The sequence below is a fragment of the Fusarium keratoplasticum genome, chromosome 4 (assembly GCF_025433545.1).
Source record: "Fusarium keratoplasticum isolate Fu6.1 chromosome 4, whole genome shotgun sequence".
Lineage (NCBI taxonomy): Eukaryota > Fungi > Ascomycota > Sordariomycetes > Hypocreales > Nectriaceae > Fusarium > Fusarium keratoplasticum.
In genome coordinates, this window is record NC_070532.1 from 2,960,500 (window position 1) to 2,986,443 (window position 25,944).

General features: G+C 55.2%; 9 protein-coding genes across 9 annotated transcripts; 4 read left to right on the forward strand and 5 right to left on the reverse strand.

The window, feature by feature from the left end:
- Positions 1 to 614: 614 nt before the first annotated feature.
- NCS57_00597700 (uncharacterized protein) lies at positions 615 to 2,486 on the forward strand (the record flags this gene model as incomplete). Its single annotated transcript, XM_053055881.1, has 2 exons — positions 615 to 737; positions 1,155 to 2,486. 2 exons carry the CDS (start codon positions 615 to 617, stop codon positions 2,484 to 2,486), a joined length of 1,455 nt encoding a protein of 484 aa, XP_052914836.1.
- Positions 2,487 to 2,956: 470 nt separating this feature from the next.
- Positions 2,957 to 4,152, reverse strand: NCS57_00597800 (Golgi apparatus membrane protein TVP38; the record flags this gene model as incomplete). Its single annotated transcript, XM_053055882.1, has 2 exons — positions 2,957 to 3,350; positions 3,398 to 4,152. 2 exons carry the CDS (start codon positions 4,150 to 4,152, stop codon positions 2,957 to 2,959), a joined length of 1,149 nt encoding a protein of 382 aa, XP_052914837.1.
- A 510-nt stretch (positions 4,153 to 4,662) lies between these two features.
- NCS57_00597900 (uncharacterized protein) lies at positions 4,663 to 6,972 on the reverse strand (the record flags this gene model as incomplete). Its single annotated transcript, XM_053055883.1, has 3 exons — positions 4,663 to 5,215; positions 5,275 to 5,976; positions 6,029 to 6,972. 3 exons carry the CDS (start codon positions 6,970 to 6,972, stop codon positions 4,663 to 4,665), a joined length of 2,199 nt encoding a protein of 732 aa, XP_052914838.1.
- A 2,015-nt stretch (positions 6,973 to 8,987) lies between these two features.
- On the reverse strand, positions 8,988 to 10,594 carry NCS57_00598000 (TRNA wybutosine-synthesizing protein 4; the record flags this gene model as incomplete). Its single annotated transcript, XM_053055884.1, has 2 exons — positions 8,988 to 10,170; positions 10,284 to 10,594. 2 exons carry the CDS (start codon positions 10,592 to 10,594, stop codon positions 8,988 to 8,990), a joined length of 1,494 nt encoding a protein of 497 aa, XP_052914839.1.
- A 1,136-nt stretch (positions 10,595 to 11,730) lies between these two features.
- On the forward strand, positions 11,731 to 13,292 carry NCS57_00598100 (ATP-dependent RNA helicase eIF4A; the record flags this gene model as incomplete). The annotated part of the gene is made up of 4 exons (XM_053055885.1): positions 11,731 to 11,767; positions 12,022 to 12,099; positions 12,162 to 12,586; positions 12,639 to 13,292. 4 exons carry the CDS (start codon positions 11,731 to 11,733, stop codon positions 13,290 to 13,292), a joined length of 1,194 nt encoding a protein of 397 aa, XP_052914840.1.
- Positions 13,293 to 14,428: 1,136 nt separating this feature from the next.
- On the reverse strand, positions 14,429 to 16,097 carry NCS57_00598200 (uncharacterized protein; the record flags this gene model as incomplete). Its single annotated transcript, XM_053055886.1, has 3 exons — positions 14,429 to 15,205; positions 15,259 to 15,564; positions 15,618 to 16,097. The coding sequence occupies 3 exons, from the start codon at positions 16,095 to 16,097 to the stop codon at positions 14,429 to 14,431; spliced, it is 1,563 nt and encodes a 520-aa protein (XP_052914841.1).
- A 2,608-nt stretch (positions 16,098 to 18,705) lies between these two features.
- Positions 18,706 to 20,334, forward strand: NCS57_00598300 (Protein-synthesizing GTPase; the record flags this gene model as incomplete). Its single annotated transcript, XM_053055887.1, has 3 exons — positions 18,706 to 19,217; positions 19,265 to 20,251; positions 20,304 to 20,334. 3 exons carry the CDS (start codon positions 18,706 to 18,708, stop codon positions 20,332 to 20,334), a joined length of 1,530 nt encoding a protein of 509 aa, XP_052914842.1.
- Positions 20,335 to 20,703: 369 nt separating this feature from the next.
- On the reverse strand, positions 20,704 to 22,339 carry NCS57_00598400 (uncharacterized protein; the record flags this gene model as incomplete). The annotated part of the gene is made up of 4 exons (XM_053055888.1): positions 20,704 to 21,399; positions 21,450 to 21,745; positions 21,815 to 22,219; positions 22,270 to 22,339. 4 exons carry the CDS (start codon positions 22,337 to 22,339, stop codon positions 20,704 to 20,706), a joined length of 1,467 nt encoding a protein of 488 aa, XP_052914843.1.
- Positions 22,340 to 23,427: 1,088 nt separating this feature from the next.
- NCS57_00598500 (Nsp1-C domain-containing protein) lies at positions 23,428 to 25,653 on the forward strand (the record flags this gene model as incomplete). Its single annotated transcript, XM_053055889.1, has 2 exons — positions 23,428 to 25,407; positions 25,465 to 25,653. 2 exons carry the CDS (start codon positions 23,428 to 23,430, stop codon positions 25,651 to 25,653), a joined length of 2,169 nt encoding a protein of 722 aa, XP_052914844.1.
- Positions 25,654 to 25,944: the final 291 nt, after the last annotated feature.

Below are 25,944 nucleotides of genomic sequence, written 5' to 3' on the forward strand. Positions count from 1 at the left end.
AGGCGCCCACTTCCACCTCCACAATCCGACCAGCATTGGAGATTCGGCCCAGGATGGCTCCGAGACACGGAGATGGATCTGATAATCGCGTGTTTTCTGCGCCGGTACATACGTAGGTGTATGTACGCAGTCTCAGACATTTCTCCTTCCTGTCAGGTGTCAGTCACATGAACAATGCATGAACACGACCGGGAAACAGGGTCGCATCTGCTTTTAAGCCGCATCTTTCTTTTCTCTCTGCCGATTCAACGACGGGAGATCTGACTTGAGATCCGAGTCGATTCGGAGCTAAAAAAAAATCCCCTTTTAAACCAGCCCCCCGTGCCCCCTCCTTCCTTCCTCGCCCCGGGCATCAAAGAATTGGCAAGAGGTCGCCGTCCAGTGTTACCTTCCTTTCCATTTTAGGTCCCCACAGCAACAACCAAGCCAATCAACGCCAACCTTCCCCACTCCGCCCTGGCACTTGCTCGCCTGCTTCTTCGGTGCCTTTTTTCAAGCCTGGCAAATCTCTTTCCCTTTTCCTCCCCTTCAAAAACTTGGCTTTTTTTCTCTTCTTCTTTTTAATACTTCTCTTTTTTCCTTCTTCTCCTCCTCATCCATCGCGGCCAAAGGGCATGGAGTATCTTCACCTCGCGCACACGCTGGCAGATGCTTTCAACGCCCTCGCCGATGAGGTTCAGACATTGACGGATCGCAAGACTGTCCTGGAGCACAAGCTGCGCTTCGCCCATGAACAGGTGAGTCCGACTTTTTAGCGGCTCCTCCACTCTCCGGGGGGAGCTCTACAACGCATACACACACCACACGCACGCACGCGCTGGGGTAGCCGCCTCGGTTGATTTCAAAGCAAATCCTCCTCTGCCCATCATGCGCATGCCTGCCCAAGCCGCACTATGCGCACGCAATCCGGCTTTTCCCTGTCGTCCTTCCCTGCCCAGTCCGAACAGCTTCTGGAGATCGCTCGGCGATACCGGAGCTGTCGGCACCCCCCAGTCAGCATGATGAGATATCATTAGCTCTAGATCAAGAGCAGCTCCCAGCTGCCGAGATTGACACCTTTTACCAACTCTGACCTGACATCCCCTCCTTCTCTTCTACATCGCACTTCATCTCATCTTTCAATGTCCTCGTTGCTGACTCGAGACGGCAAAAAGTTCCAGTACCTGGCAGACAAATATGCCCCGGCGGCGCCAGAGATAGCCGATACCCTGGCTAAGCTCCAGATCCCTCCGTATAATCCACTTGATAATTCGTTGCCTGTACCGCTACCACGGTCATACAACCCCGGCTCTCAACATCAGATTGCCCTCGTCATCCGCGACGGACGTCGAGTTGCCAACCAGCTTGCCTCGCTGGGCGACGCGAGCAAGACCACGGGCTCTAGCAGAGAGGCCTCGTCTCAGGCCTCGGACGTCGCTACCTCAATGTCGACGGCGTTAGAACAAGACTTCACAGTCCAGGGAAAGAAGGGCCATCTCCAATGCCCGTTTTCCAAGCCGGCCACGGCGAGCGGCTCTGGGGACCAAGATGAGGGCGTGCAAGACACCACGCCGCACCATTCTATGGACCCCATCTGCGCAGCCATGTACGCAGAGTCCACGTCTCAACAAGCCCGTACCAATGGCTCGTCGACGGGCAAATGCCCCATCCGCTACATGGACAAACACTCGCCAGCCGAGATTGCCCACTATGTTGAGACGCACAAGCATGAACTCCCTCGCAGCCATGAAATTTGCCTCCGCCGATATCAGCGTGACGAAGATCAGATCAAGAAAATAGACTCTAAATATGGCGACATCGTGAGCATGATTGAGGGACTGGGCCAACTTCATCAACCCATGCTACCCGAGGCGGAGGATGACCCGACGAGACCGAGTGATGTGGCACAACCTTCAAATGAAAGAGTCGAGAATTGGGCTCAAGCCGTCAGCGTGAACTCGGATCCAAATGATGCTCGAGAACCGATCCAGGAGGACGGCGACCGACAGGGCCACTTCGACCGACCGTTCAGGGAAGTGCGTGTAGGAGAGTCTCCGAGCCGGCCATGGGGAATATCAGTTCCGCCCTACGATCCCTCTACACAAGATGACAACCACCCGCTCTCTCCGCCGCCGGCACCCGTCCGCATGCCGAGCCCTATTCCCAGTGTAAGGAGCGCTCGAACACCGACAAAGAATACGCCTGGGAAATGCCCATTTGACCACACAAAATTTGCCGCGCTAGGTGGAATGCCCCCATCCATCAAGCATGACCCACCAGTCTCCGTTACACTCGAAGATGCCGAACCATCACGATCTTTTTCGCCGGTCAAGGAGACGGCGCCTCCTCCAGAACCCACAACACCACCGCAACCTGCCTTTATCAACCCCGACATGACCAAGGGGACGAGCAATTTGCCTCAGATGATTTTTACGGGGCCTGTGTTTATTGGATATCCAATGGACCAGGCTATACAATTCATGAACCAATATCGGGGGAGGCAGTAAACCACCTACCTGTTAATACCTCTTGCTTTTCTGTTTGCGATTTTGCGTCTTGACAAGAATGCATAAGCGATGGCGTTTTGGGAAACATTTTTGAGAAATTCGAGTCTTGCTCAAGGGATGGGAGCGTTGATATTTGCAGTTGTCTGCAGCTTGAAGAGAGCAGCACATTATTACACCTTGACGAAATGATATCCAAATTGATTTGCCGCAACATGTGTGCACAAGGCCCCTGATTGATTTTCTCTGCTCGTATCTCGTCCGCTTCTATCAAGTTTATTTGTTCGAGTGCTCATCCAGTCATGCATGCATGGCTCCTTGGTGTAACATAACAAACATCCATGTCCAGAACGCCATCTAACCCATGAATATTGACGCCCGTCTTCCCTTGAATAATCCCCATCATTACTGCCCCTCTATCTGGCCAGTCCATTCATTGTCCTGTCTCCCAAGTAGATATGCCATCTTCAGGCCTAATCCCTTCTCTTACTCGACTCCTCATCGTCGTCGTCATCGTGGTACCCATTCTCCAAGCCATCCCTCTCCCACAGCGAAATGTCATCGTCAGACATGAGCACAGCCGCATCCTCGGGGTCCATCAGGGGAGAATTGTCCGAATCCAGGTACCCAGCCTCACCCTCCTCGGTGGTGGCCAGGGCATCCGGGTCCAGGCCCTCCTCGCGGGCGAGCTGGGCGGCCCGGGCCATGGTGCGACGGTAGATGACGAGACCGACGATGATACCCACGGCGGCGCCAATCAACATGCTCAGGTAGTTGATGGCCTTGTCGCCGGCCGTCATCGTGTCGCCCTTTTCGGCGAGGAGGGCGATACGGCTGCCGATGAAGACATGGACGAGCAGCTTGGGGCTACAGAGGTTAGCAAGATGTTCTTTGTGTGTAGAGTAGCAACATACCTTGACAATGCAGTCGAGAGGGTAAAGCTTAGCGGGGTGATGCTGGGGATGGTGGCTAGGAAGCCATTGCTCAGGCTAAACGGCAGCGGACAGAAACGGATAGCTGTGAGGTACCAGATGCCCTCCTGGCGCAGGACCTGACCCAGGGCGATGAAGCGATGGTCCCGGCCGACCATGCGGTCGACGTAGCCGCTGAGGATTGTTCTGCTGGCGAGGAAGGCACACAGAGCGCCGAGGGTACAACCAGAGGCCACGATAGGCCACCCCCAAGGGAACCCGTAGACGTAGCCTGCGATGGTGCTCGCAGTCGAGTAGCCCATAACAGGCGGGAACGACGTGACAAAGACGAGCAGGAAGGCCAGTATCCAACCGCCAGGGAGAGCGCGCCACTTCTCGGCGACAGGATCGAGCCATTTGAAAAAGGCGTGCGAAAAGATGATGGCCAAGACGCCCAGGACAGCGATTACGACGGCGCCGAGAGCGGCGAGGAGCCGCTGCAGGGGCGACATGCGGAGGTAGATCTTGAGGGTCTGCTCGCCGAGGAGGTTCACCGACGCCCAGATGCGTCGCGCAAAGCCCGGGCTGGCTCCGGCGACGCTGCTCCTCCTCCTACGCATGAGCGGGTTCGAGAGGCGACGAGTGTGCGAGGTTGAATCGGAGGTAGCCCAGGGAGGGCGGTTCGGCGAGGGCGAGGGTGTGCTGCGGTCCGGCGAGAGGGCCAGAGCCTGGGCGGTGGAATGATAGTCGGCGGGCATTCTTTCTTTCTTCTCTTTCTCCTACAAAGAGGAGAAGTTGGGTTTTAGTATGTAGAGTTTGAGGTGTTTGCGCGCGCGGGGGCTATGCAGCCATGTCTTTGACGGTAGTATGGGAGATGAGATCCGGAACGCGCGGAAATGGGATGTTCAAGGGAGGAGTATTGGGTGGCGCGATTGAAGTTTTTGAGGGGGAAATAGAGTCGTAGGTGAATAGAAGAGTTGATCGATAGTGCTAGCAGCGATGATTGACAGATGTACAGCACTCGATGAAGCCAAAGTGATGTATGCGCATCGCGGGACGTGGTTGAAGCTGAAGCTGTTGTTCGTTTTAGATGACGTTGCTAGTGTCAGCATTTCGGCCCCACTCTCCACGACTTGTCCAGACTAGGTAGGTGTAGGTATTCAGCTTAGAACACATCACATCCATCACAGAGCATAGTATAATAGGTATTGTAGAACATCGTCTTATTTTACTGCTTTACTTCTTTCTTTCTATCCTGCCTCGCGTCGTCATCGACGTCCGCTTGGCCCCTTGGGCGGGTCGCGCACCAGAAGCCTGACCTTGCCGTCGCCAATCTCAACGCCCTGGCTCAGGATATCCACCTCTTCCTTGTCATCTGAGCCGTCGCCCTCCTTGGAAAGCGACTTGTCCCAGCTGCGAGCGTCGATGCCCAGGATACCTCCCATGTTGTTGCGGTCTCCAGGCACCGAGAACTCCCGGTACGCGTACCTCCACTCGTTGAGAAAGTTGCGGATAGCCCTGCCCACCTTGTCCTTGCCATTCTTGCTGTGGTGTCCAGATCCAGTGATGGCGTAGATGGGCCGGGATTCCCTGCCGTTCTCCATGAGAACCTTCTCCAGGTACTCAACCGCCTCCTCGGGATGCAGGCCGTGAAGGTCCACATAGAGCTCCAGTCCGCTCGTGTTGCCCTTGTTGCGCTCTTCATACAGCTCCCGAGCAGCCTCACGATGCGCCTTTCGCATGAGATCGTTCTCGCTCTGTCCACGAAGGCTCAGTGCCTTGGCAGCTCTGGCGTCATTACGGTTCCAGGCCTGTGCGGCGCTATTGAATCAAGTTAGCCTACATATATTCAACATTATTCAGATCATTGAATTACAAACCTTTGTAGAAACTTGTTGCGAAGGCCGCCGTGCTTGATAGCTTCCTGGCGAGCCTTCAGATACGCCTTATTGGCCCGTTCGCCCGTCTCCAGCCAGGGGATGTGCTTGGGGTTGGGGATTGCCTGGGCTGCGGCACTGTTCTCTCCGTTTCGCGTTGACGCGGCGTTACCGTTCCGTCCCATTCCTCTCTTAGATTCAGGTCGGGGGGATCCCGGACTGGGGGAGGGCGACATCTTGACAATATCAGCCAGCGAGCTCAGTGTCATGTTCTCCTTGTGCCCGTGGCCATGGCCGCCACGCTTCCCATGGTGCTTTTTGCCTTGCTTGATAGAAGCAGACCCCAATGAGGGGAAAGCGTCATTGTCGTCAAGGGCGGGTGCAGAGGCATCCGACTCTCTAGTCTGATGCCGGCTGCCAGGACGAGACCGAGCCCGAGGACTGGAAGTGCCATGTAGATGCTTCAATCCAGGTGGAGGCGTAATGCCAACAGCGGGGAAGTTGTTGCCTCCAGCAAACCCACTAAGGTGATCAGGAGTTCCGGGGCGGAGCGATGGGAACGAGTTGAGATCCTGTAGCTGCAAGTTCCCTTGCTTTGACGGCGGGGTGTTGGCCCCATCGAGGGCAAGCTTGTTCATCAGCTTTGCAGGATCATGCGAGAAGATACAGGTCTCTCCCGCCAGGCAATTACCCATGACCCAGTATCTGCAAGGGGCGTTAGAACTGACAACACATAGTTCACGGCACAAAGACTTACTTGCAGAGATGGTTGCTGAGGTCATGACTGAAGCGGCAATCTGCACGCAGACATTGACCTGTCGACATGTAGAACTTGCAGATGACCCCAGACTTTTGTTGACCGAGAGGAGTGGTTGGACGGCCTTCGACCGACTTTCCGATCAATACGTTCTTGGGTTCCTCCAATGGGACTCCGCCAGACTGAGCATTCTCTTGAGCCTGGCTCTCCATGAAGGAGACGATGGTGGCGCTGAGGTCATAGCCGTGGAGTGCTAGAGCAGCCTCAATCTCGTCGTCTGTCTTGGCCTGTCCAAGAATGGAGCGCAACATGTCATATGGAGACATATCGGCTGATTGCGCCGACATGGACGAGAATTCAGGTGCGGCAGCGTTGAGCCCGCTGGAGACGACACTTGATGCGCCGACAGACGAAGTCACGCTGACTGCGTCATCGTTGACAAGCCACTCAACGTTTTCGGCCTGATAGTCTCCCAGAATCTCAGTTGCGGGGGTTGGATCACTGGCAAACTCGTATGCGTTTAGGTTGGGGCTATGGGGGATCACAGGAGTCGCGAGGGCCAGGCGAGGCGAGGCGCGCGGTGATGAGAAGGGCGAGGCTGTCGAGGACTTGGCTCTGCCAAAGGTTGAGGGGACGAAGCCCGGAGGAGCAAGCGGGCTCACGGCGAGTCTTGGGGATCCAGAAAGAGGAGTGGGCGAACCGCGCCAGGAGGCCGGAGACGGACGTCGCAAGATGGTCTGCCTTATTGGAGGCGGCGACGTGGAGGTCCCTCCTCCGTCGCGATAGCGCCATAGAGCGTCTAATATGGCGTTGTCGAGAGAGACGCCAGTAAGAGACGTCTCCTTGCGGAAGAGCTCCTCAAGCCTGTCTGTCTTGTCCTCATCCTCCAGTGTCACATCCTGCAGGATGGGCAGGCACATCTCGTAGTGCTCGTCCGAGACCATGGTTGCGGCGCGTTTCCCCTGAGCGTAGGTCAAGTGAAGTGTAATACGGGGGAGAGGGGGTTGCAGCTATAGCTCTAGTCGGAACGGGTCTGGCGAGATGGCGCAACGGGACGAGCAGTGATTTGGAGCTGAGGCGGCAGCTGGAAGCGGTCGAATATGGTTTTCAGGCGGGATGGTTTCGCGTTGGAGCAAGCAAGAACAAAGAAAGGGAGAGAGGCTGTCACGGTCTATGGTCAGCCTAGCTGGACAGATGATGCGTGGCCGCCCCCGGGGGACGCGGCAACGCGGAGAAGCAGAAGGGACAGATAGTGGAGGGAGATGGGACAAAGGAGGTCCGATGGAGGACTCTGCCGGGGCGGGAGGGCACTTACAGATTAAAAATAAGAGACAAGAAAGAAACGAGAATGAAAAGAAGGAGAATCGCAGATGAGACACAACGAAGTGAAAGCAAAAGAAGCGCACGCGCAACAAGAAGTTATAACAACGGGAAAAGGAGGAGGAGATGAGTTTAGATGGACGACGCCCAGATGGTAAATGGTCGCCCGGGGGGTGGGGGGAGGCGGCCCCAGCTGCACCGCACCTACCCTTTTACCTGTCCGTACTTACTGAAGGCACTGAGCTGTAGGGGGCACGAATCAATTACAGAGGATGGGCAGGGGCGCTAGTAGCGGGAGGATCCCACTGGACTTGTCTCGCCGGTTGGAGCTGGAGGCACGGAGCGGATGGAACAAGGGGCTGGGTCTGCTTCAGTTGGCGTTTCGAGACTGTAGGTCCTGAGCTCGCTCGGTGGCGGCCGTCCTTCTATTTCTATTTCTATTCCATGGCCACGATGACAGCTTTGATTGCCCACAGACAAGTCTTCCTAATGCCTTCTTCGTGAGGCGGAATCAGGGACATCCATCCATTGTCGAGGCGCACGTGTCTCCAGAGCTTGGTGGTACCGCGTACTAGTCTAAATGAGCAACCCTCGACGGCAGCCCATGTCATATCGCCCGCCCCCCGATCCATTGCGATGGATGTCTTGGTTCAGGTCTTGTTTAAGCAAGGCGGGAACTGTCCCAGGCCGCAAGCTGAAAAAGAGTCGTCATTGACCCAGGTACGAGCCTGAAAACTGCACCCAACTGTCACATTTAATCACGGCCAGCTTCATCCAGGAGACGGCTAAGCAAACTCAAGCCTCCTAATTACGGAACACCAAGGGTCCAACTCCAGCGGGGGGAGCCTATTCAAACCAACTCAGCACACGGGCCATCGGATACGGTCTATTTAGAGCCCTCTCTCCCTGGTGCCCCTGGCTCTTGTCCCTGGCCAGAAGAGCAAGCGAAGGGGAGAGCAAGCAATGCGAGTTTCAATTCGGCCGCTCATCATAGAACCAATACCGAGTGGACAGCATGACCTGTACTGTGCTGTGTCTCCCTCACGAGCTCTGCCGTGGGTGATTCCTAGTCGCTGGGCGTTGAGGCAATCAGCTGCTTCAGCTTGAACGAGCTCCCTCTGTTGGCTCCTATTGGATGAAGATGGCCCCCTCTCCATCAACACCCAATTGGCGTAGACATGCTCGACTAGGTAGCTGGAGGTGTTAATCTTCCAAATCCACACTTGCCAAAGGAGTTGGTGATTCAGGTCTATTGTTTCCGCAGAGATACATAATCGATGCTTCTTTGGACGGGCAACAGTCGGGTTGCCCTTCTTTCAACCCAAATTAAAGTCGCCAGCTTCCCCTCTTTTTCAAGTTTCGCCTCGAAACAACTCGGTGTGTCTATCCGATCAATCGTGTCATAGCCCCGTTTGACCTCGACTGATAGTGGGTTTCCACAGCCTCATCATCCCTGAGATGCTTTCAACATCTCGCAACAGCCACATTGATTAAGTGCAGCGTTTGATAATGCCTTGTCTTATCTAATCTCATGCTGTGCATATTTACTCGTCTATATCGATCTAATCTCGTGTTGCCCTCACTTGGGTCATCTATCAAGAACCCACATACAACTGCCGTCTCACGTAAAGGTGTCGTTTCAGGGTATCTCGTCATCGTCATCTCCTCCAAAACCAAAGCTGAAGCCGCCTCCGCCCCCTTGCTGCTCATCTTCGGTTCCACCAACTGCAGCATCCCACTTGCGCTTCTTCCCGCTCTTTCTATCGGCCAAGTCCAACGCCCTCTCCAGGACATCTGGGTAGCTGGTCTTCATCCGCGCTGTGAAGAGCCCAAAGGGATCTCTAACGTCGTCATCGAAACCACTGACCTGATCGGCCTTGTCCCTCAGGAACGAGATGACCTCTGACACCAAGTTCAAGCTCGGTGACTGAGGCACAAAGTTTTGGGTCAGGGCAATGCCGTTCTCGAGGTTGACCACCAGGTGCCACCATCCACTTGGCACATGCAGGATTTCGCCTGTCCCGCAGATGCCCTCGATACACTCAGGGAGCTGCCGTGCCTCTTCGTGGAAGGTAAGAAGCCACTCGGCGATACTGAGGGGGCTCGTCACCTCGCTGCTGTCCTGGGACACGTAGACTCCGGGAACCTCGGTCGTGGGAGGGAACATGATCCAGTATTTGGCTCCCTGGATCACAGCATTCCAGGCACTCGTCGCGTTGGGGTCCTTGTGAAAAGTCGAACCGCTTCTCTCAGGTCCAATGATCAGCCAACGATGGGCAGGCCGTTCATCACCGAGAACCTCGAACAGGTCAGGACCGAAACAGTCTGGTCTCCAGTATGCAGCATCTGGCTTATCACGGCCCACCGTGATGCCCATCTTTTCCGCAAACTTGCGATCAAACAAGTACAGAGGGCTCTCGTCCTTGTTGTTCTTCATATAGTTGCAGTAGGTTGCGAATGGCCAGTCGACGGCCTCGGCGCGGAACTCGACCTGGGCATACTTTTCGAGTAGTGAATCGATAGTCCATCCCGAACACACTGGCCATTCCTGGATGCATTTCGTAAGGATGAACGGTTGCTCAGTCCATTTCTCGGCATACTGCTCGTACGTCAAGTTGTCGAACCGACGGATTTGGTTTGCCTTGGGAATGTTGGAGGAGAACTGAGAGAGAGCCACATGACTGCAAGCAAATGGTCGATGTAGGACATCTGAGAAGACGTTGCTGCAGTCAATCTTGATCTCCTGGCCACCCGGGAACCCGAGAACTGTTGACCTCCACGATCCTTGCCATCGAATGTCTTTGCTGTCTTTGGGTGGTGACCTATGTCCGGCTTAGCCGTTGCTCACAGATAGATACCTCAGGCCTAAGATTTAAAAACATGACACGGGAGCATCCTTGTCATGAGTCAGAAAGCCAGAGTCAAAAGTACTCACTGCAGGAAAAGAGGCTTCCATAACTCGTCTGAGTGGCAAAAGGCGTAGAAAAACTTGCACGTGTGGCCAAGTTTCAGGAGGGCTGAGGCGTCAAAATGCTCCAAGACCAGCATGATAACCTCGTCTGGGAGGAAGCCCCACGCACCGACCGAGCGTCGAGCATTGCGACCCGTGAAGAGATACTGGTTGCCTAGGGGCTTGAGTCCTAGAGGATGCGGAGGAATTGAGTCAGAGTGAGATTGTGACTCGGAAGAGTCATTGGTCCTGTCACAGAGGGCGCTGTGGCCATTCTGAGCAACGGCCGAGGGCATGATGGGTAGTGATTTGGTGTTGGCAATGGACCAAAATTGCCGGCCTCGAGAAACAGCTCGCAAGGTTCAGAGGATGAAATGAAGAAACAAGATTAGAAAAAACGAGCAGCCGAGAATACAGGGGGTCTAACAAGGCTGGCAAGCGGAGCGAAGAACCGGAGGTAGGGAGGTATGATACGATTTACAACAAAGCGCAGCGATGTACCAGATGCAGCAGATTTTAGTGCGTAGGGCGAAGGAGAGGGAGGAGGGAAAATCGGCTGAGGATTGACAGGCAGGCCCGAGGAACAGCCACAGGCGGTAACGAGTGACGAGACAGAAGTGACTGGTTGCTTGTGCTGCGACTGACAGTCCAGTACGGGTGCAGGCCCTGGGTTGCAATCCTCTTGATGGATGATTCACAGTTGAAGCATGGGTTCCCCTCCAGTTACTGGAAGTGTGGTCTTAGGCGAGTTTGCAGGGCTGTCACATTGCCCCCCCAGTTCCAAAACTGAGGCTCACTTGAAGAATGGTATGACAATGAGAGCAACAATGACCAAACAATCCAGTCACCACCATCAAACGGGGGGTCATCGTAGGTGGCGGGAAGTGATCCGTGGGTGGAGGGGCTTGTGTTTTTTTTTTCTTTCCCTCGAGGGCGGGGCAAAGTGGGATGCAGCGCGGCCTTCCATTGCAAGAAAAAAAAAAAAAAACTCCCCAAGAGAGAAAAAAAAAAAAACTGACTCCGACCCAGCACTCAGCAGGCACCCAATGTACCCTAATCGGATGGCCCACTTATAATCGCTGCCCCTCCAATGATTGGCTGTCCGTTCTTGAGGTAAGCGGGTGGGAAGCAGAGGAAAAAAGGACCACCTCCACGACCGCCCCTCATCGACTTTTTTTTCTCTTCTCCTTCCCTTCATACTCCATCAAAGGAAAAACAACCACGATTTACTACACTTCCTAGATTCTCGTCGGTTCTCGTCATCTTTGCGAGAGCCTTGAATCTAGTCGATACCAACTTTCTATTCACTTCAGGCGCAGTCTTCTCCAGAAGAAGTTCTGCCCTCTTTTCCCCTCCTCCGTCACCCCGCGATTTTCACCACCTCTAGATCGAGCCGTGCTTGATCTAGAATCCACGCGCCTCAACCGCAAACATGGCTACCGATAAGGGACTCGAGGACGTCCCCGAGGGTGAGTTTTTGCTTCCTCCTGTCTTCGTCTGAGCCCTCTCCCGAGGCCGTTCTGCCGCTTGCCCGCTCGACCCAATATCGCGTGGTGGTGCTCTGTCTGCGCTGGCCGCTTTGGTGGGCCGCAGCCCAACATCGCATTGTGCGCCAGATCATTGGTGCCGTCGGGCCATCGCATACCCTCGCATTCTTCATTCCATCCATCCATCAATCCAACATGCAGCAACGACAGCCATGCTAACATACCTCGCCTCACAGGACAGATCGAGTCCAACTACGATGAGACCGTCGACTCTTTCGATGACATGAACCTCAAGTCTGAGCTCCTCCGAGGTGGTAAGTGCTTCATCCACATCCCACTCGCCTTATTCCCGCACGCCGCTCACACTCCCCCGCAGTCTACGCCTATGGTTTCGAGCGTCCCTCTGCTATCCAGCAGCGTGCGATCATGCCCGTCATCAAGGGCCACGATGTCATCGCTCAGGCCCAGTCCGGTACTGGAAAGACTGCCACTTTCTCCATTTCCGTTCTCCAGAAGATCGACACCAACGTCAAGGCTTGCCAGGCCCTGATCCTTGCCCCCACTCGCGAGCTGGCCCAGCAGATTCAGAAGGTCGTGGTCGCTATTGGCGACTTCATGAACATTGAGTGCCACGCCTGCATTGGTGGCACCAGCGTCCGTGAGGACATGAAGGCCCTCCAGGATGGTCCTCAGGTCGTTGTCGGTACCCCCGGCCGTGTCCACGACATGATCCAGCGTCGGTTCCTCAAGACCGACTCCATGAAGATGTTCGTCCTCGACGAGGCCGATGAGATGCTTTCTGTAAGAAAACTCTGCTTCCCACCCAATCCCACGCGCTAACCTTGTTCTTCAGCGCGGTTTCACCGAGCAGATCTACGACATCTTCCAGCTCCTCCCCCAGTCCACCCAGGTTGTCCTCCTGTCCGCCACCATGCCCCAGGACGTCCTTGAGGTCACCACCAAGTTCATGCGCGACCCCGTCCGTATCCTGGTCAAGAAGGACGAGCTTACCCTGGAGGGTATCAAGCAGTTCTACATTGCCGTCGAGAAGGAGGAGTGGAAGCTCGACACCCTCTCGGATCTGTACGAGACTGTCACCATCACCCAGGCCGTCATCTTCTGCAACACCCGCAGAAAGGTCGACTGGCTCACCGACAAGCTCACTGCCCGTGACTTCACCGTCTCTGCCATGCACGGTGACATGGACCAGGGTCAGCGTGATCTGATCATGAAGGAGTTCCGATCCGGCTCCTCCCGTGTCCTGATCGCCACCGATCTTCTGGCCCGTGGTATCGACGTCCAGCAGGTTTCCCTGGTCATCAACTACGATCTCCCCGCCAACCGTGAGAACTACATCCACCGAATTGGTCGTGGTGGTCGTTTCGGCCGAAAGGGTGTTGCCATCAACTTTGTCACCGCCGAGGATGTCCGCATGATGCGTGAGATTGAGCAGTTCTACAGCACCCAGATCGAGGAGATGCCCATGAACGTTGCCGACCTCATCTAAGACGGGACAACGAAAAAAAAATCCAAAAAAGCACAGTCTTCCATATCCGTTTTTTTTCAGGCTGCCTAGCCTGCTTCACTCACGACCAGACGACGCAGGGCAGCCTGACTTCTTTGGGAGGGTTTCATACGGAGAAATCTTTGCGGCAGTTGTTGATTAGATCTCGTTTCTAGAGTACCGCCCGGGGCGGCACTTGGTTGCCGTCGGTCCGGGGGTGACCTACGGGGAGACTGAACTGGCTGCATGACAAAAAGGCTCGAGGGTCCATTGCGCCTTAATACCTGGAGGCGCGGCGGGGCTACCAAAAGTAATGCAATGGTTGTTGACCCTGCTTTTTGTCTCTGTATTTAGGTGTCATTATCATGATGAATGCTTTCTCTTTTCTTTAACTTTTGGTCTACAAATGTGAATGTGATTTGTTCATTGTGCGTGCCCGAGTGATAGTCGTATATACCCAATCACCTACCACGTGCTGCCGTCTGCTTGCTTGCTTGGTTCACGTATTGGATCCATCTAATATCACCTGATGGGTCCTCATAAACGTGTTGGGTAGTACGGAGTCTTCTGCTCAAACACAGCTTGACTCTCCTTAAACCGAATGTCACTTGAGCCTGGCAGCCTCTGACTGAGAATGAAAGTGTCTATCACTGAAAATAATACCCTCAACTTTGTTCACTCTCTCACGAAATTATGACAATGCATGTAGCTCAATCCTGATTGAACCTATCCTGTTTCGCCCCAAAGGGCTCCTGTCATACAAAACGAAAGTACCGTATGTAACTCGTTGTCCTGTCTGTCATCTCGTCTCACATATTCGTTCCCCGTCCCGTTCGTCGGTCTTTTGCAGCAACCCGAATCCCAATCGTACAGGTGTCACCAGAATACACCCACAGTCTGTCTGCCTTTGCTATATACGGAACCTTCATCTTTCTCTGGTGGATTAGAAAATAACATAGGAAATATTTAAAGAAATGCATCAGAGTCAAAAAGTAACTTGACCCAGCCCTGCCAGAACGCCGTGTGTGGTATCGCCGCATGAAATATATGAACAAGCCGTTGCCGGACAGAAGAGACCAATCCTTGCTTAACAGGTAGCAAGAGGTCAAGCAAAGAACACCCCCCTTTTCTATGTTTGTCTACTGCGCATGACCAAAGGTGGTTTGCGTGGGGGGTGGGCTCCTGAGAGCCTGGTCACCATAGACTTGTCCACCGTAGGCACCGGGGATGGGGACAGCCTCGTAGGTGGGCTCATTCGTAGCTGCAGGGGCGTGCTCCGAGACGTGCACAGTGGGAATGGCCGGAGGTGCAGGTGCAGGCATGGGAGCGGGAGTGAAGCCGCCCTGGTTCATCTTGGGAGTAGCAGATGGAGCTTTGGTGGGAGGAGCCTGGAGCTTGAAGCCGGTCTCTTGGGGAGCGAACTGAGACTTGGGCTCAGCAAACTGTGTGCCGGGCGTGAAGGGGTTCTCGTGGACCTCGTGGACGGTGGGAAAGCTCTGGTAGGCAGCGGGAGGGTGGCGGGGAGACATGGCGTAGGCGCTGAGGGCGGGAGACTTGGGGGCGAAGCCGGGAGTGTTGGGAGCCGACTGGCTGCGGAGTTGGGCGAGGTAGAGGTCGGATCGGGCGCGGTCTCGCATATCCATGGACTTGAACAGACGTCGCTTGGTGTAGTAACGGTAGAAGACGATGCTGTAGAGGAGAATGCAGAGGACCTCGATCACCACCTCAATGATGATGCAGATCATGGCCCAGTTCTGGAGACGACAGATGAGTGCATAGTCAACCTTGTCGCCAAAGACTTCAGAACGAGTGTTTTGCACGCAGGACCAACCCCACATGTCCTTGTTGTTGGAGTTGTTCTTTGCGTTCTGGAACAGGATGGCCGTGACAACCCAGAGGATCAAAGCCAGGATGAACTATGTGATGTTAGTTTGTGCTACTCAACTTAACTGATCGAGTGAAAACTTACCCAACCGATAGCGAACATGGTGTAATAGGTTCCAACCTTCTCGGCCCGTCTGTGACCACCTCGGCAGTAGGAAGCGAAAACGATGAGACAAGCAGCGAGGGAGACACAGGCCATAGCAAGAACCAGCTTCTGAGGCCAGGCATTGGTGTTCTTGGCCCAGGACGGCATCCGGCTCTGGTCAGGCAGGGCCTTGGTAGCGTTGAAGATGGAGAAGGTTGCCGAGAGCATGCAGAGAATGATGAGAGAGCAGCTGAAGTTGACACCGCGAAGGGCAAACTTGGCCATACGGACACGGGCCTTGATTTTCTGTTGGCATGTAAGTGAGTGATTCCATAAACTTTCCAGTACAAAAGACATACCACATCGCGAGCCTGCTCCTTTTCGGTTGCCAGTTCCTGCTTCTCGAGGATGTCGGCCTCACGAAAGGTCGGGCTGAGAGGGTTTCGGAGACCGGCTGGTGTTCCGGGCACCTTCATGGCGCTCTTGAGGGGCGTCTTGGGAGTCATTGGGACGGGGATGGATTCTCGGTTGCTGTTGTGGCCGATGTACCCAAAACCGACGTCGGCGGGCTGAGGCTGGGGAGCGTGGGACTTCTCGGGGTCGGCAAAGGGCGATCGAGAGTCGACTGGCGAGTGAACCGAGGTGGCCTCGGCGAAGCGGGGAGTTCGAGGCTTGAGAGAACCGTCTGAGGAGGACGACTCGGAGGTACCGGGTCGAGCAGGAGTGAGGTTTAGTGCGGCAGGCCGCCTTTTCTCATCTACATGGCTACGTGTAAGTAAAGGGCCCTCTTCGACGCCATACGAAGGGCTCGGTGAAAGTGACGGACCTGGTCCAGCCATTGTTGTGTAGGGCAGTAAAGTCAGGGACAAGAGGCGCAAACGTGTAAGTGATGGTTGAAGATGTTGTTGAGTGGGTATAAGAGCTTCGACGCAGTCCAAGCCACTACACCCTGAAAAGAACAGACAGATGAAATTGCAGCAAAACAGGGAGACCAGCTATCGAAGAAGAAGAGAGAGGTCCGGCGAGGCGGACTCGGGTGGGAAGCGACCAGTTTTGAGGTCGGCAGCAATAGAGGGATCAGGCACGCTCATTCGACAGCACCAAGACGCCAACGATGGGACAATACATGAGGGAGGGGCGTGCTGAAGATGGACCTTGGAAATGGTCTTACCGGAATGGTTGGGCGGATAGAGAAGCAGACCTCTGATAGGCAGAGGCGAGCCGCCGGCAAGTGATTCGTCTTGGAAATAGACGCCCACGCAGCTGGGAAGATGTGAAGCTGAGGCGTCGATAACCTGGTCGGTGCTTTGAGACACAGATAGATTGTCAAGGATTGATGGTTCGTGTCGCCTCGAGAACAGCTGACGTCTGTGATACGGATGCTGGAACCAGTCCAAGAAGCTTCTATCGCACAGAAGACGGCCACCGAGAGGAGGAGGATGAGGGATTCACAAGAGGGAATTGGGAGAGCTGCCGTGTTATGTGAGAGCGTTCGGGCAGCAGAGCAGGGTCTTGCGTACTCGCATACTACAGACAGACTTCTGCGCCGCCAGCTGGACAGCTCTTCCAGCAAACAGCACCCACGTTGGTTAGCATCGCCCCCGGGCCCCGTCGCTGCATGACCCGGAGCGATCCATCTCGCCCGTCGCCCACGGCCCTTGACCCATGGCCCGAGCCATGTCACTGGGCGATGGGATTGCCCCCCGGCGGCTAGAGCATGTTGGAGTTGAGAGCGTGGATCGTGGAGAGATGGCGTCCCTGAATTGCCATTGGTCGGGCCTGAGAGCCGCTCTTAAACCCCCTGGCGGCCCATCTGCCGGCTTGATAGGCTGCATTCCTGCAAGCGCTTCACGTCTTCACCAAACACCACCAATCAGCTGTCCCAGGGCCGTGATGGACTCCCAGCCACCTGCAGGCGTCGGCGGCAACAAACGACTTCTGTTTCGACGTCGTCGAGGTCCATGCCTCTTTGGCCCACCATGGATGCTCCTCTGCCGTTGTGTGTGCCTTTCGAGTTTTTCTTCCACCCTCTCTTGTGCGGTCCCTTGCGGTGTGGTGGTGCGCGCATTGTCTTGCAGACGCCCTGCACAGCGAGGCGACTCTTCCCGAACGTCGTCCCTCTTGGCAGTCAAAATGCCTGACTCTTGAGCCCCAGCGCATTGGTTGACGGGACTGTTGGTTGGGGGAGCCGTCACATTCTATTTTTGACCTGCAAGTCAGGTCAAGTCGCGTGGTGCAATTCATCATGGTGTTTCTTGTCCATGCCGAGATGGGTGTGATAATGTAGCACTCGGGAACATGGTGGTTCTCTTTTCCATGTCGGACAGACAGATGTTCAACCACCCACGTCCATTTCTAGCATCCATGCCCATCTCAAGCAGTGTAGTCGTCAGCCTCTTCCGGAGCCCGGGGGCCGACAAAGACGGCCGCTGTTGCTGCGGACATATGCTCCGTGATGCACGCCAGAGCACAAAAGACGATCCACACGACCCATGATGAGTCTTTTTTTTCCTCATCCTCTTCCTTGACGTGGAGGCTGGTGAACAACCCATGTCGTGTCTCCCCCTCACCTTGGCGTTGTTGGCAAGAAGCGCCACTTGAAACCTGCATCACCGCACGGATTTCGGTTTCTGTTTCGTTTCTGTTTCCCTCGTTGTTTCCGGCACGTGACTAGTTTAGCAACTAATCCAATGTCTGTGATTGATTGAGGAGGTTCAGGATCCAGCGCCTCAGTCAGTCATGGTATTTTGTCTAGCGAGTCAGCAGTTTCCAGTACACATCCTGTCCATCTTGCTTTGATGGTCACAAGTGCAGTCGGATGTGATACAAAGGGGATTTTCTGGTGCCAAGAAGTATATCAATGACAGAACTTGTGTTGGAGCCGTCTGTTATCAGGTGCAAGACTGATGAGCCTTGTAGGCAACTGACAACAGAACGACGACAGATGAATTGTGCATATCAAAAGACCTGGATCGAATATGGATTGGATCGATCTGAGTTGGTATTTGATGTGTCTTTTCAGGCCAATACTCAATGGGATTAGGCCGTCGTCGGCCTCTCCAGAGTTGGTGATGAATGTTGCAGACGCTTGATTATCTAAACCCACAACCTAAACTTGAAGCTGTGGTGGGAGCACCTGCCGACAATCTTCCGAGGAGGGGCATCGAATCCTTATCGCCTTATCTGGCCCCAACAGGCTTAGCGTAAGAGTCATAGCCATCTCGACAGACTGCACACGAGGAATTTTGCCATCATCAAGGCGAAATACGCAAATTCTTGGCTCTCGACGACCTCAACGACGAGAACCGCTCACGATCCCCTCGAACCTTCGAGTGTAATTTTCTCCAGACCCAGGCGACCATTTATCACCCCGGAAATCGCCCTCGCTACTGCTCCACGACCGAAAACCACCCCCAAAACCCGGCCGATTGCCCCGCCTCCACCACCATGTCTGCCAACGGCGACCCCAAGTACGACGACATTGAGTCCGAGTCCGACTCTGGCGAGTCTGTCGGCCACAACGAGGCCGGCGATGAGAAGCCCCTCAAGCCTGCTCTCAAGAAGTCCAACCCAGCCATCGCCGAGCCCGCTGCTCAAAGACCGGAGCTGCCCCCGCAAACCGACCCCAAAGACCTCGACGTCGCCAGCCTCACTCCCCTGACGCCCGAGATTATTGCTCGACAAGCCACCATCAACATTGGCACCATCGGCCACGTCGCTCACGGAAAGTCCACCGTCGTCAAGGCCATCTCCGGCGTCCAGACCGTTCGTTTCAAGAACGAGCTGATCCGAAACATTACCATCAAGTTGGGTTATGCCAACGCCAAGATCTACAAGTGCGATAACCCTCAGTGCCCTCGACCAGGATGCTACCGAAGTTACAAGAGTGAGAAGGAGGTCGACCCTCCCTGTGAGAGAGAGGGCTGCTCTGGTACCTACCGGCTATTGCGACACGTCTCGTAAGTTGAGTTATGGAATGCGATAGGCCTTTAACTGACGATACAAGCTTCGTCGACTGCCCCGGTCACGATATTCTGATGAGCACCATGTTGTCAGGTGCCGCCGTCATGGACGCTGCTCTGCTCCTTATTGCCGGCAACGAATCCTGCCCTCAGCCCCAGACCTCTGAGCACTTGGCTGCTATTGAGATCATGAAGCTCGACAAGATCATCATTCTCCAGAACAAGGTCGATTTGATGCGAGAAGAAGCCGCCCAGCAGCACTACCAGTCCATCCTCAAGTTCATCCGAGGCACCGTTGCTGGAAAGTCGCCCGTCATCCCCATCTCTGCCCAGCTCAAGTTCAACATTGATGCCGTCAACGAGGCCATCGTCAACACCATCCCCGTTCCTCCCCGTGACTTCAGCATGGACCCTCACATGATCGTCATTCGATCGTTCGACGTCAACAAGCCTGGTGCTGAGATCGATGACCTCAAGGGTGGTGTTGCTGGTGGTTCTATCCTTCACGGTGTTGTCAAGCTGGGTGACGAGATTGAGATCCGACCCGGTATCGTGTCCCGAGATGACAGCGGTGCCCTCAAGTGTACCCCCATCTTCAGCCGAGTTGTCTCGCTCAACTCCGAGGCCAACGACCTCAAGTACGCCGTTCCCGGTGGTCTCATCGGTGTCGGTACCCGAATCGACCCTACCCTCTGCCGAGCCGATCGTCTCGTTGGTTTCGTCCTGGGTCTCAAGGGCCGTCTCCCCGATATCTACAGCGAGATCGAGATCAACTTCTACCTGCTCCGCCGCCTGCTCGGTGTGCGAACCGCCGACGGCAAGCAGGCCAAGGTTGCCAAGCTGGCCAAGAACGAGATGATCATGGTCAACATTGGTTCCACCTCGACTGGAGCCAAGGTCATCGCTATCAAGAACGATGCCGCTAAGCTGGTCCTGACCAGCCCTGCCTGCAGCAACATCGGCGAGAAGGTTGCTCTGTCCCGACGTATCGAGAAGCACTGGCGTCTCATTGGATGGGCTACCATTGCTGCGTAAGTTGTTCTGATTCCATCCTCTCTAGCACTATAACTAACTCTTCTACAGCGGTGTGACACTCGAGCCCAGCACTTCGTAAGCAATTCATGTAGACAAACAAACGGTTTCTCACGATTCTTCTACTACGCAAAGTTCCGGACTCGAGGGCGCCCAAACAGAGGCAAAGCCCTCGACGGCATTTTGAGTAGACGGCTGGCGCTGGAATGAGGCCTGGTGTTTATAGTGGTCGTTTTCAGGGACGGGGAGGAGAAGGGGAGGAAGCATTCCCCGGACGGAGAAGCTCTGGGGACCGGTGACGGTAGCGGGTTGAGCCATGTAGTTACGTTGTAAGTGCATCAAAGAGGGTCACGTCAACCTCACGGGGGGAAAGACAAAAGTTTTAAGGCCTGAAGGTCAGGAAGAATTGAACGAGGTTTTTGGCCAAACCCCAAAAAGATATTACAAGAGTCTATTTCCGTACCTTGCGCGCGTGCTTGACCAGGTTTTCTATCACCCCCTCGAAGGCTTCCCTATCGCCAATCTTTTCGTCCGTCCGCTTCTGCCAGTATTCTAGTGCCTCCTTTGCCGCTCCCTCTAAGCCTTGTAGCTTGGCAATGTGGGCTTTGAGTTCCTGGTCGGTCATGCCGTTGAGCGCCTCGTCTGTCGTCATACACAGGTGCCGGGCAGCCACGAGATCCAGCTCCGGTTGCGGGGGAGGGCCCCTGCGCTTCTTCGAGGCCGAGGGCTTCCCTTGAGTATCGACCGATGTGGACGAATTGTTACCTTCGCCCTGCCGTAGCCGAGACACCGATCGGGACTCGCTAGAGTTGCGTGGGGAGGCGGTGCGAACGTTGAGGGATGGGAGGACAAGCTTCTTTTGCTTCGAGGCCGGTAGGATCTCGTCAAGGTCCACGGGGACGCCAAGTGATACGAGGAAGAGGCGCCGTGTGCGGGAGCGGATCCAGTCAGGGGGGGCGAGAGGTGGAGGAGCGACGAGTTGAGACCAGAGAGATGCGGAGCGAGGTGTGAAGAAGACAGACGAGTCTTTAGACAGGGGAGGGAAAGGGGGAAGATCAAGTTCCTCGGGTGGGAACAAGGCTGCGAGGTATGGTTCCAAGGTTGCTATAACTCCTTCGGGGTCAAGTCCGTCAAAGTCGGGTATAGGCTACACGAATTGTTAATAATTTGAACAAGTATAATATCAAGAAAACTCACGAATGGTAACGTAGGTTGTTGTGGGAGAGTTCCTTGTGAAGGAGCAGGTGCCGGAGCTTCTGCCTGCTGGAAACCGTCCTCGAAATCATCGAAGTCGTCATCTTCGTTGCCCTCCTCAAAGTCGTCGAAATCGTCTCCGAAATCGTCTTCATCACCATCTTCCTCCTCATCCTCCTCTTCAGCTTCATCGCTGTCACCAGCTGGTACAGGCGCGGCTACAGTGATGGGCTTCTCGGACGGCTCTTCCTCTTTTGACTGCGAGGCCGGGGAATCGGGTGATTCAGGTGATGGGTTATCTACGCGAAAACGAAACTCAGTGGTCAACAGATGTTCTTGTGCTCTTTAGGACTTGGCTATTCCCATACCAGCAGCGCTTTCGCCAGTTATGCTCTCGCCCTGAATCTCCCTGACCTGACCATCGGAATCCACAACGATATCTGGGGAAGCGTCTGCTCTGCGCCTCTCCTCGTATTGAATCGAGTGCGAGCGGCTTCTTGGCCCTGGGGCCTCCTCTACAATGGTTGTGGGAGCATTGATTTCAGGGGTCAACGAGGCATCCCGGGATGGTGTTTCTTCGGGGGCAATCGCGATCTCGTCAGGTTGGGCATCTTGTTCCCGCAGGGCGTATGCTGGAGTTCCGGGGACTTCGCCGTATGATGGCTGGTCATCGACCCTCTCGACCCGGGTCTTGGGGACCGGCGAGTTGAGCTTCGAGCTCGCGGCATCGGATTGAGCGTCCGTGAACTGGTCTTCGGATTCAGACTCCTCGGCTACCAACATGTCAGCAGTGTGCCAGAGTGTTCGGGGCTGGGAAACATACCCAGCTCGCGGGCACCTGGGTCCTCGCTGGGAGCCACCTTGGGAGGTTCGAGTTTCTCGGCGTCTGTCATGATGACCGGAAATAGACGAGAATACTACTTGGAGCTGCAGAGCCTCGAGGTAGCGAGCTCTAGGGCATGTGATATGATGGTCGTGCGTGGGGTTAGGGGAGCCCGGCCTGGGCGGTGGGCTTGGTTCGCGATCGACAGGTCCGTGAGGGGGGATAACTTGAAATGGGAGAATCCAGAGGCTCCCCAGCTAGAAGAACGATTCTTGGGCCGTGTACAGTTAAGAGGGTCCGGCCAAATATACTTGGTATGATCAAGAAAGGAGGTCGACCGCATCTGCGAGTTCTGGAAGCTTGCCCACTCCAACGCATAGGTACATCACGTGGGGCTACTTACAGTGCACGCCTCATCCATTCGCAAGCCTGGTCTATTCCTTGCCGAGCACACCGTTCTTTGCGTGGACGTTTAAAATGATCAGACGTGCTTGTTCCCATGTGTATGTAGATAAAACTCGTTTCTTCTTCTTCACCGCCTTGTACGTATGATGGCTGTATTGGAGCTTGTGTATACCTCAAAGAACACCGTTGCAATCATGAGCGGAATGGGCCCTTTCCAGCTTCGGAGCAGCAATGTCAAAATAACACACAAGGAATGCCGCGAGCTCATACTCGTGACCCATACACTGCGTGAAAATGTACTTAACGTGTCTCATCGAACAACTCGCATGGATCCATCACACAAGATTCACGACTCTATCCTTCTCATCGAGATCGCATGGACGGCAGCTAACCTGTAGTCGCCTGGGACATGTTCCGTTTAAAACGGTCCCTGCGTCCAAGAGCTACCTAAGGCGATGGCTAGAAACAGACTAGCTCAGGCACCTCCTTAGACAACGGTGAGTGGTGAGGTTCAGGCGCGTCCCCACAAAAAAAGCTCCCATGTGCTGTAAGGTCCGTCTTCAATCACCCCGTTGCCATCGACGACAAGAACCTCTCTCATCTCAACTTTTCGCGCTGACATCCCAGGTCTCTTTGTCGGTCATCAGGAACCTCGTCTCCAAGGCGCCGACCATCACGTGAACGCATCAGAGATACTGCGATCGACAATTCCCCCGACGCGAGGAAGCTGATCCTCAACCTCCAACCGCCATCATGTCGTTCAGCTTTGGAGGCACAGGCGGCTCTTCGGGCGCGCCAAACAACAACACGACGTCCACCGCGCCGGCTTCGGGTGGTCTCTTTGGAGCGGCGGCGGGAACACCCAAGTTCTCCTTTGGAGGTGCCACTGCTGGTAGCAGCACTACACCCGCAGGCAACCCAGGCAGTTTGTTTGGTCAACAAACTGGCGCCTCGGCGCAAAAGCCTGCTGGAGGTCTCTTTGGAGGCTCCGCGACCAACAACGCTTCTACCACACCGGCCTCGACTGGAACCGGGCTCTTCGGCGGCGGTGCCTCTACGACTCCTTCATCGGGTGGTCTTTTTGGAGGAGGTGGTGCTTCTTCTACCACTCCTGCGACAACTGCTACAACCGGAGGACTGTTTGGTGGAGGTGCCACCACTTCAACCACGCCTGCGAGCGGAGGGCTATTTGGAAACAACGGAAACGCTGCCAACAAGCCTGCGGGTAACCTATTTGGTGGTGCTAACACTACTACTCCTGCCAGTGGTGGTGGTCTGTTTGGTGGACAGAACAATGCCACCCAGGCACAAAGCGCAGCCACCACCTCAGCTGCCCCGGCATCTGGACTGTTTGCGAGCACTGGTAACTCTTTGTTCGGAAACAAGGCAGCCTCCACCGCGCCGACTGCGACCCCCGCGAAGCCAACCTTTGCTCTGCCATCGACGACACCAGCCGGAGCACCACCCGCGGACTCTTCGAAGCCTGGCGGATCCAACCTTTTCGGAAACGCAGGTGCCCAGACATCTACCACACCCTCTCTCTTTGGAGCGAAGCCGGCGAACACCTCGGCTCCCGCTCAGCCCAGCACAACCACAACAGCCTCGTCCGGTCTCTTCGGAGGTGCGCAGTCTGGCGCCAGCGCCCCTTCTGGAGGGCTCTTCGGCGGCGGTGCCCCAGCTTCTACTACCGCTCCGTCATCAGGTGGACTTTTCGGTGGCGCAAAGACCGAGACAGCTGCACCAGGCGCTTCCCAAGCAGCCGGTTCGACACCTTCTACCACCTCAACCCTGTTTGGTGCTAAGCCCGCGGCTCCTGCGGCGGCTACTCAGAGCTCGACACCTGCTGGCGGACTCTTTGGAGGTGCGGCAACAACATCTGCTGCTGCTACCACTTCGACTCCTGCGACTGCTGGAGGTTTGTTCGGCGCCAAGCCTGCTGCAACCACAGCCGCAGCTGCAACTACGGCGGCTCCAGCAACGGCTTCGAGCGCGGGTGGTCTGTTTGGTGGCGCCCCGAAGCCTTCTACCGAGTCGACGGCGCCCAAGCCTGCGGGCGGCTTGTTTGGAACACCGGCCACCACCCAGGCTCAGACATCTACAACTACAGCTGCTCCTGCAACTGCGGCAACGACAACCGCAGCGCCAGCAAGCAGCCTGTTCGGAGCCAAGGCGGCCACGACTACAGACGCCAGCAAGGACGCGGCGAAGCCTGCCGCTCAGAACGGAACCAGTGCTCTAGGTGCCTCCACGACTGGACCTACCTCGCAGATGGCCCGGCTCAAGAACAAGACCATGGAGGACATTGTGACGCGATGGGCCTCGGATCTGTCCAAGTACCAGAAGGAGTTCAAGGAGCAGGCTACCACTGTGTCCACCTGGGACAGAAGCCTCGTAGACAACGGCGAGAAGATCCAGAAGTTGTACCTGGACACCTTTGAGGCGGAGCGAAGAAGCCATGAGATTGAGCGACAGCTTGCGGCTGTGGAGAACCAGCAGGATGAGCTCGAGGCTTGGCTCGATCGTTATGAGTCGGAGGTCCAGGACATGTTTGCCAAGCAGCTTGGTCCTGGCGAGCAGTTGGCAGGTCCTGACCAGGAGCGGGAGCGCACATACAAGCTCGCCGAGAAGCTGATGCAACAATTGGATGAGAAGTCGAGGGACCTCACCAAGATGGTTAAGGAGATCAATGACATTTCGGGCACACTTAACAAGGGTGCTAAGCCCGAGGACCCTGTAAGTTTCATACACCCATGGTCAAGGATGAGCAAAGTTACTAACCAAACTACACAGCTGAGCCAGATCGTCCGGGTTCTCAACGGCCATCTCACACAGCTGCAGTGGATCGATGCTAATGCCTCGGCCCTCCAGTCCAAGGTGACGGCGGCCCAAAAGTCGAGCAGCAACCTTGGAAGCCACTACGGCAGCTCGGATAATGATGCGGCAGAGAGCTTCTACCGTTCGTACATGGGGCGACGATAAGTGGGAGGAGGTCGAGTGTAATTCATTGGGAATGGAGTTTGGGCAAGGACTCTATGTAATTCTGTAGTAGCAAGATGGAAGGCCAAGTCACACAGACAGACAGACATGGTTGGAGAGCAATCAAGACGAGATGAGACGTGGGAGGTACACATGAGATGCGATGCGATGCGATGCGGAAACCTGTAGAGTGCGCGGATGCGTGAATGTTTCTTGTACACTAGTTTAGACTGTGGAAAAAGGGAACCTCTGGATGATGTGTCATTTCATACAATATCATATCCATCCCATCGA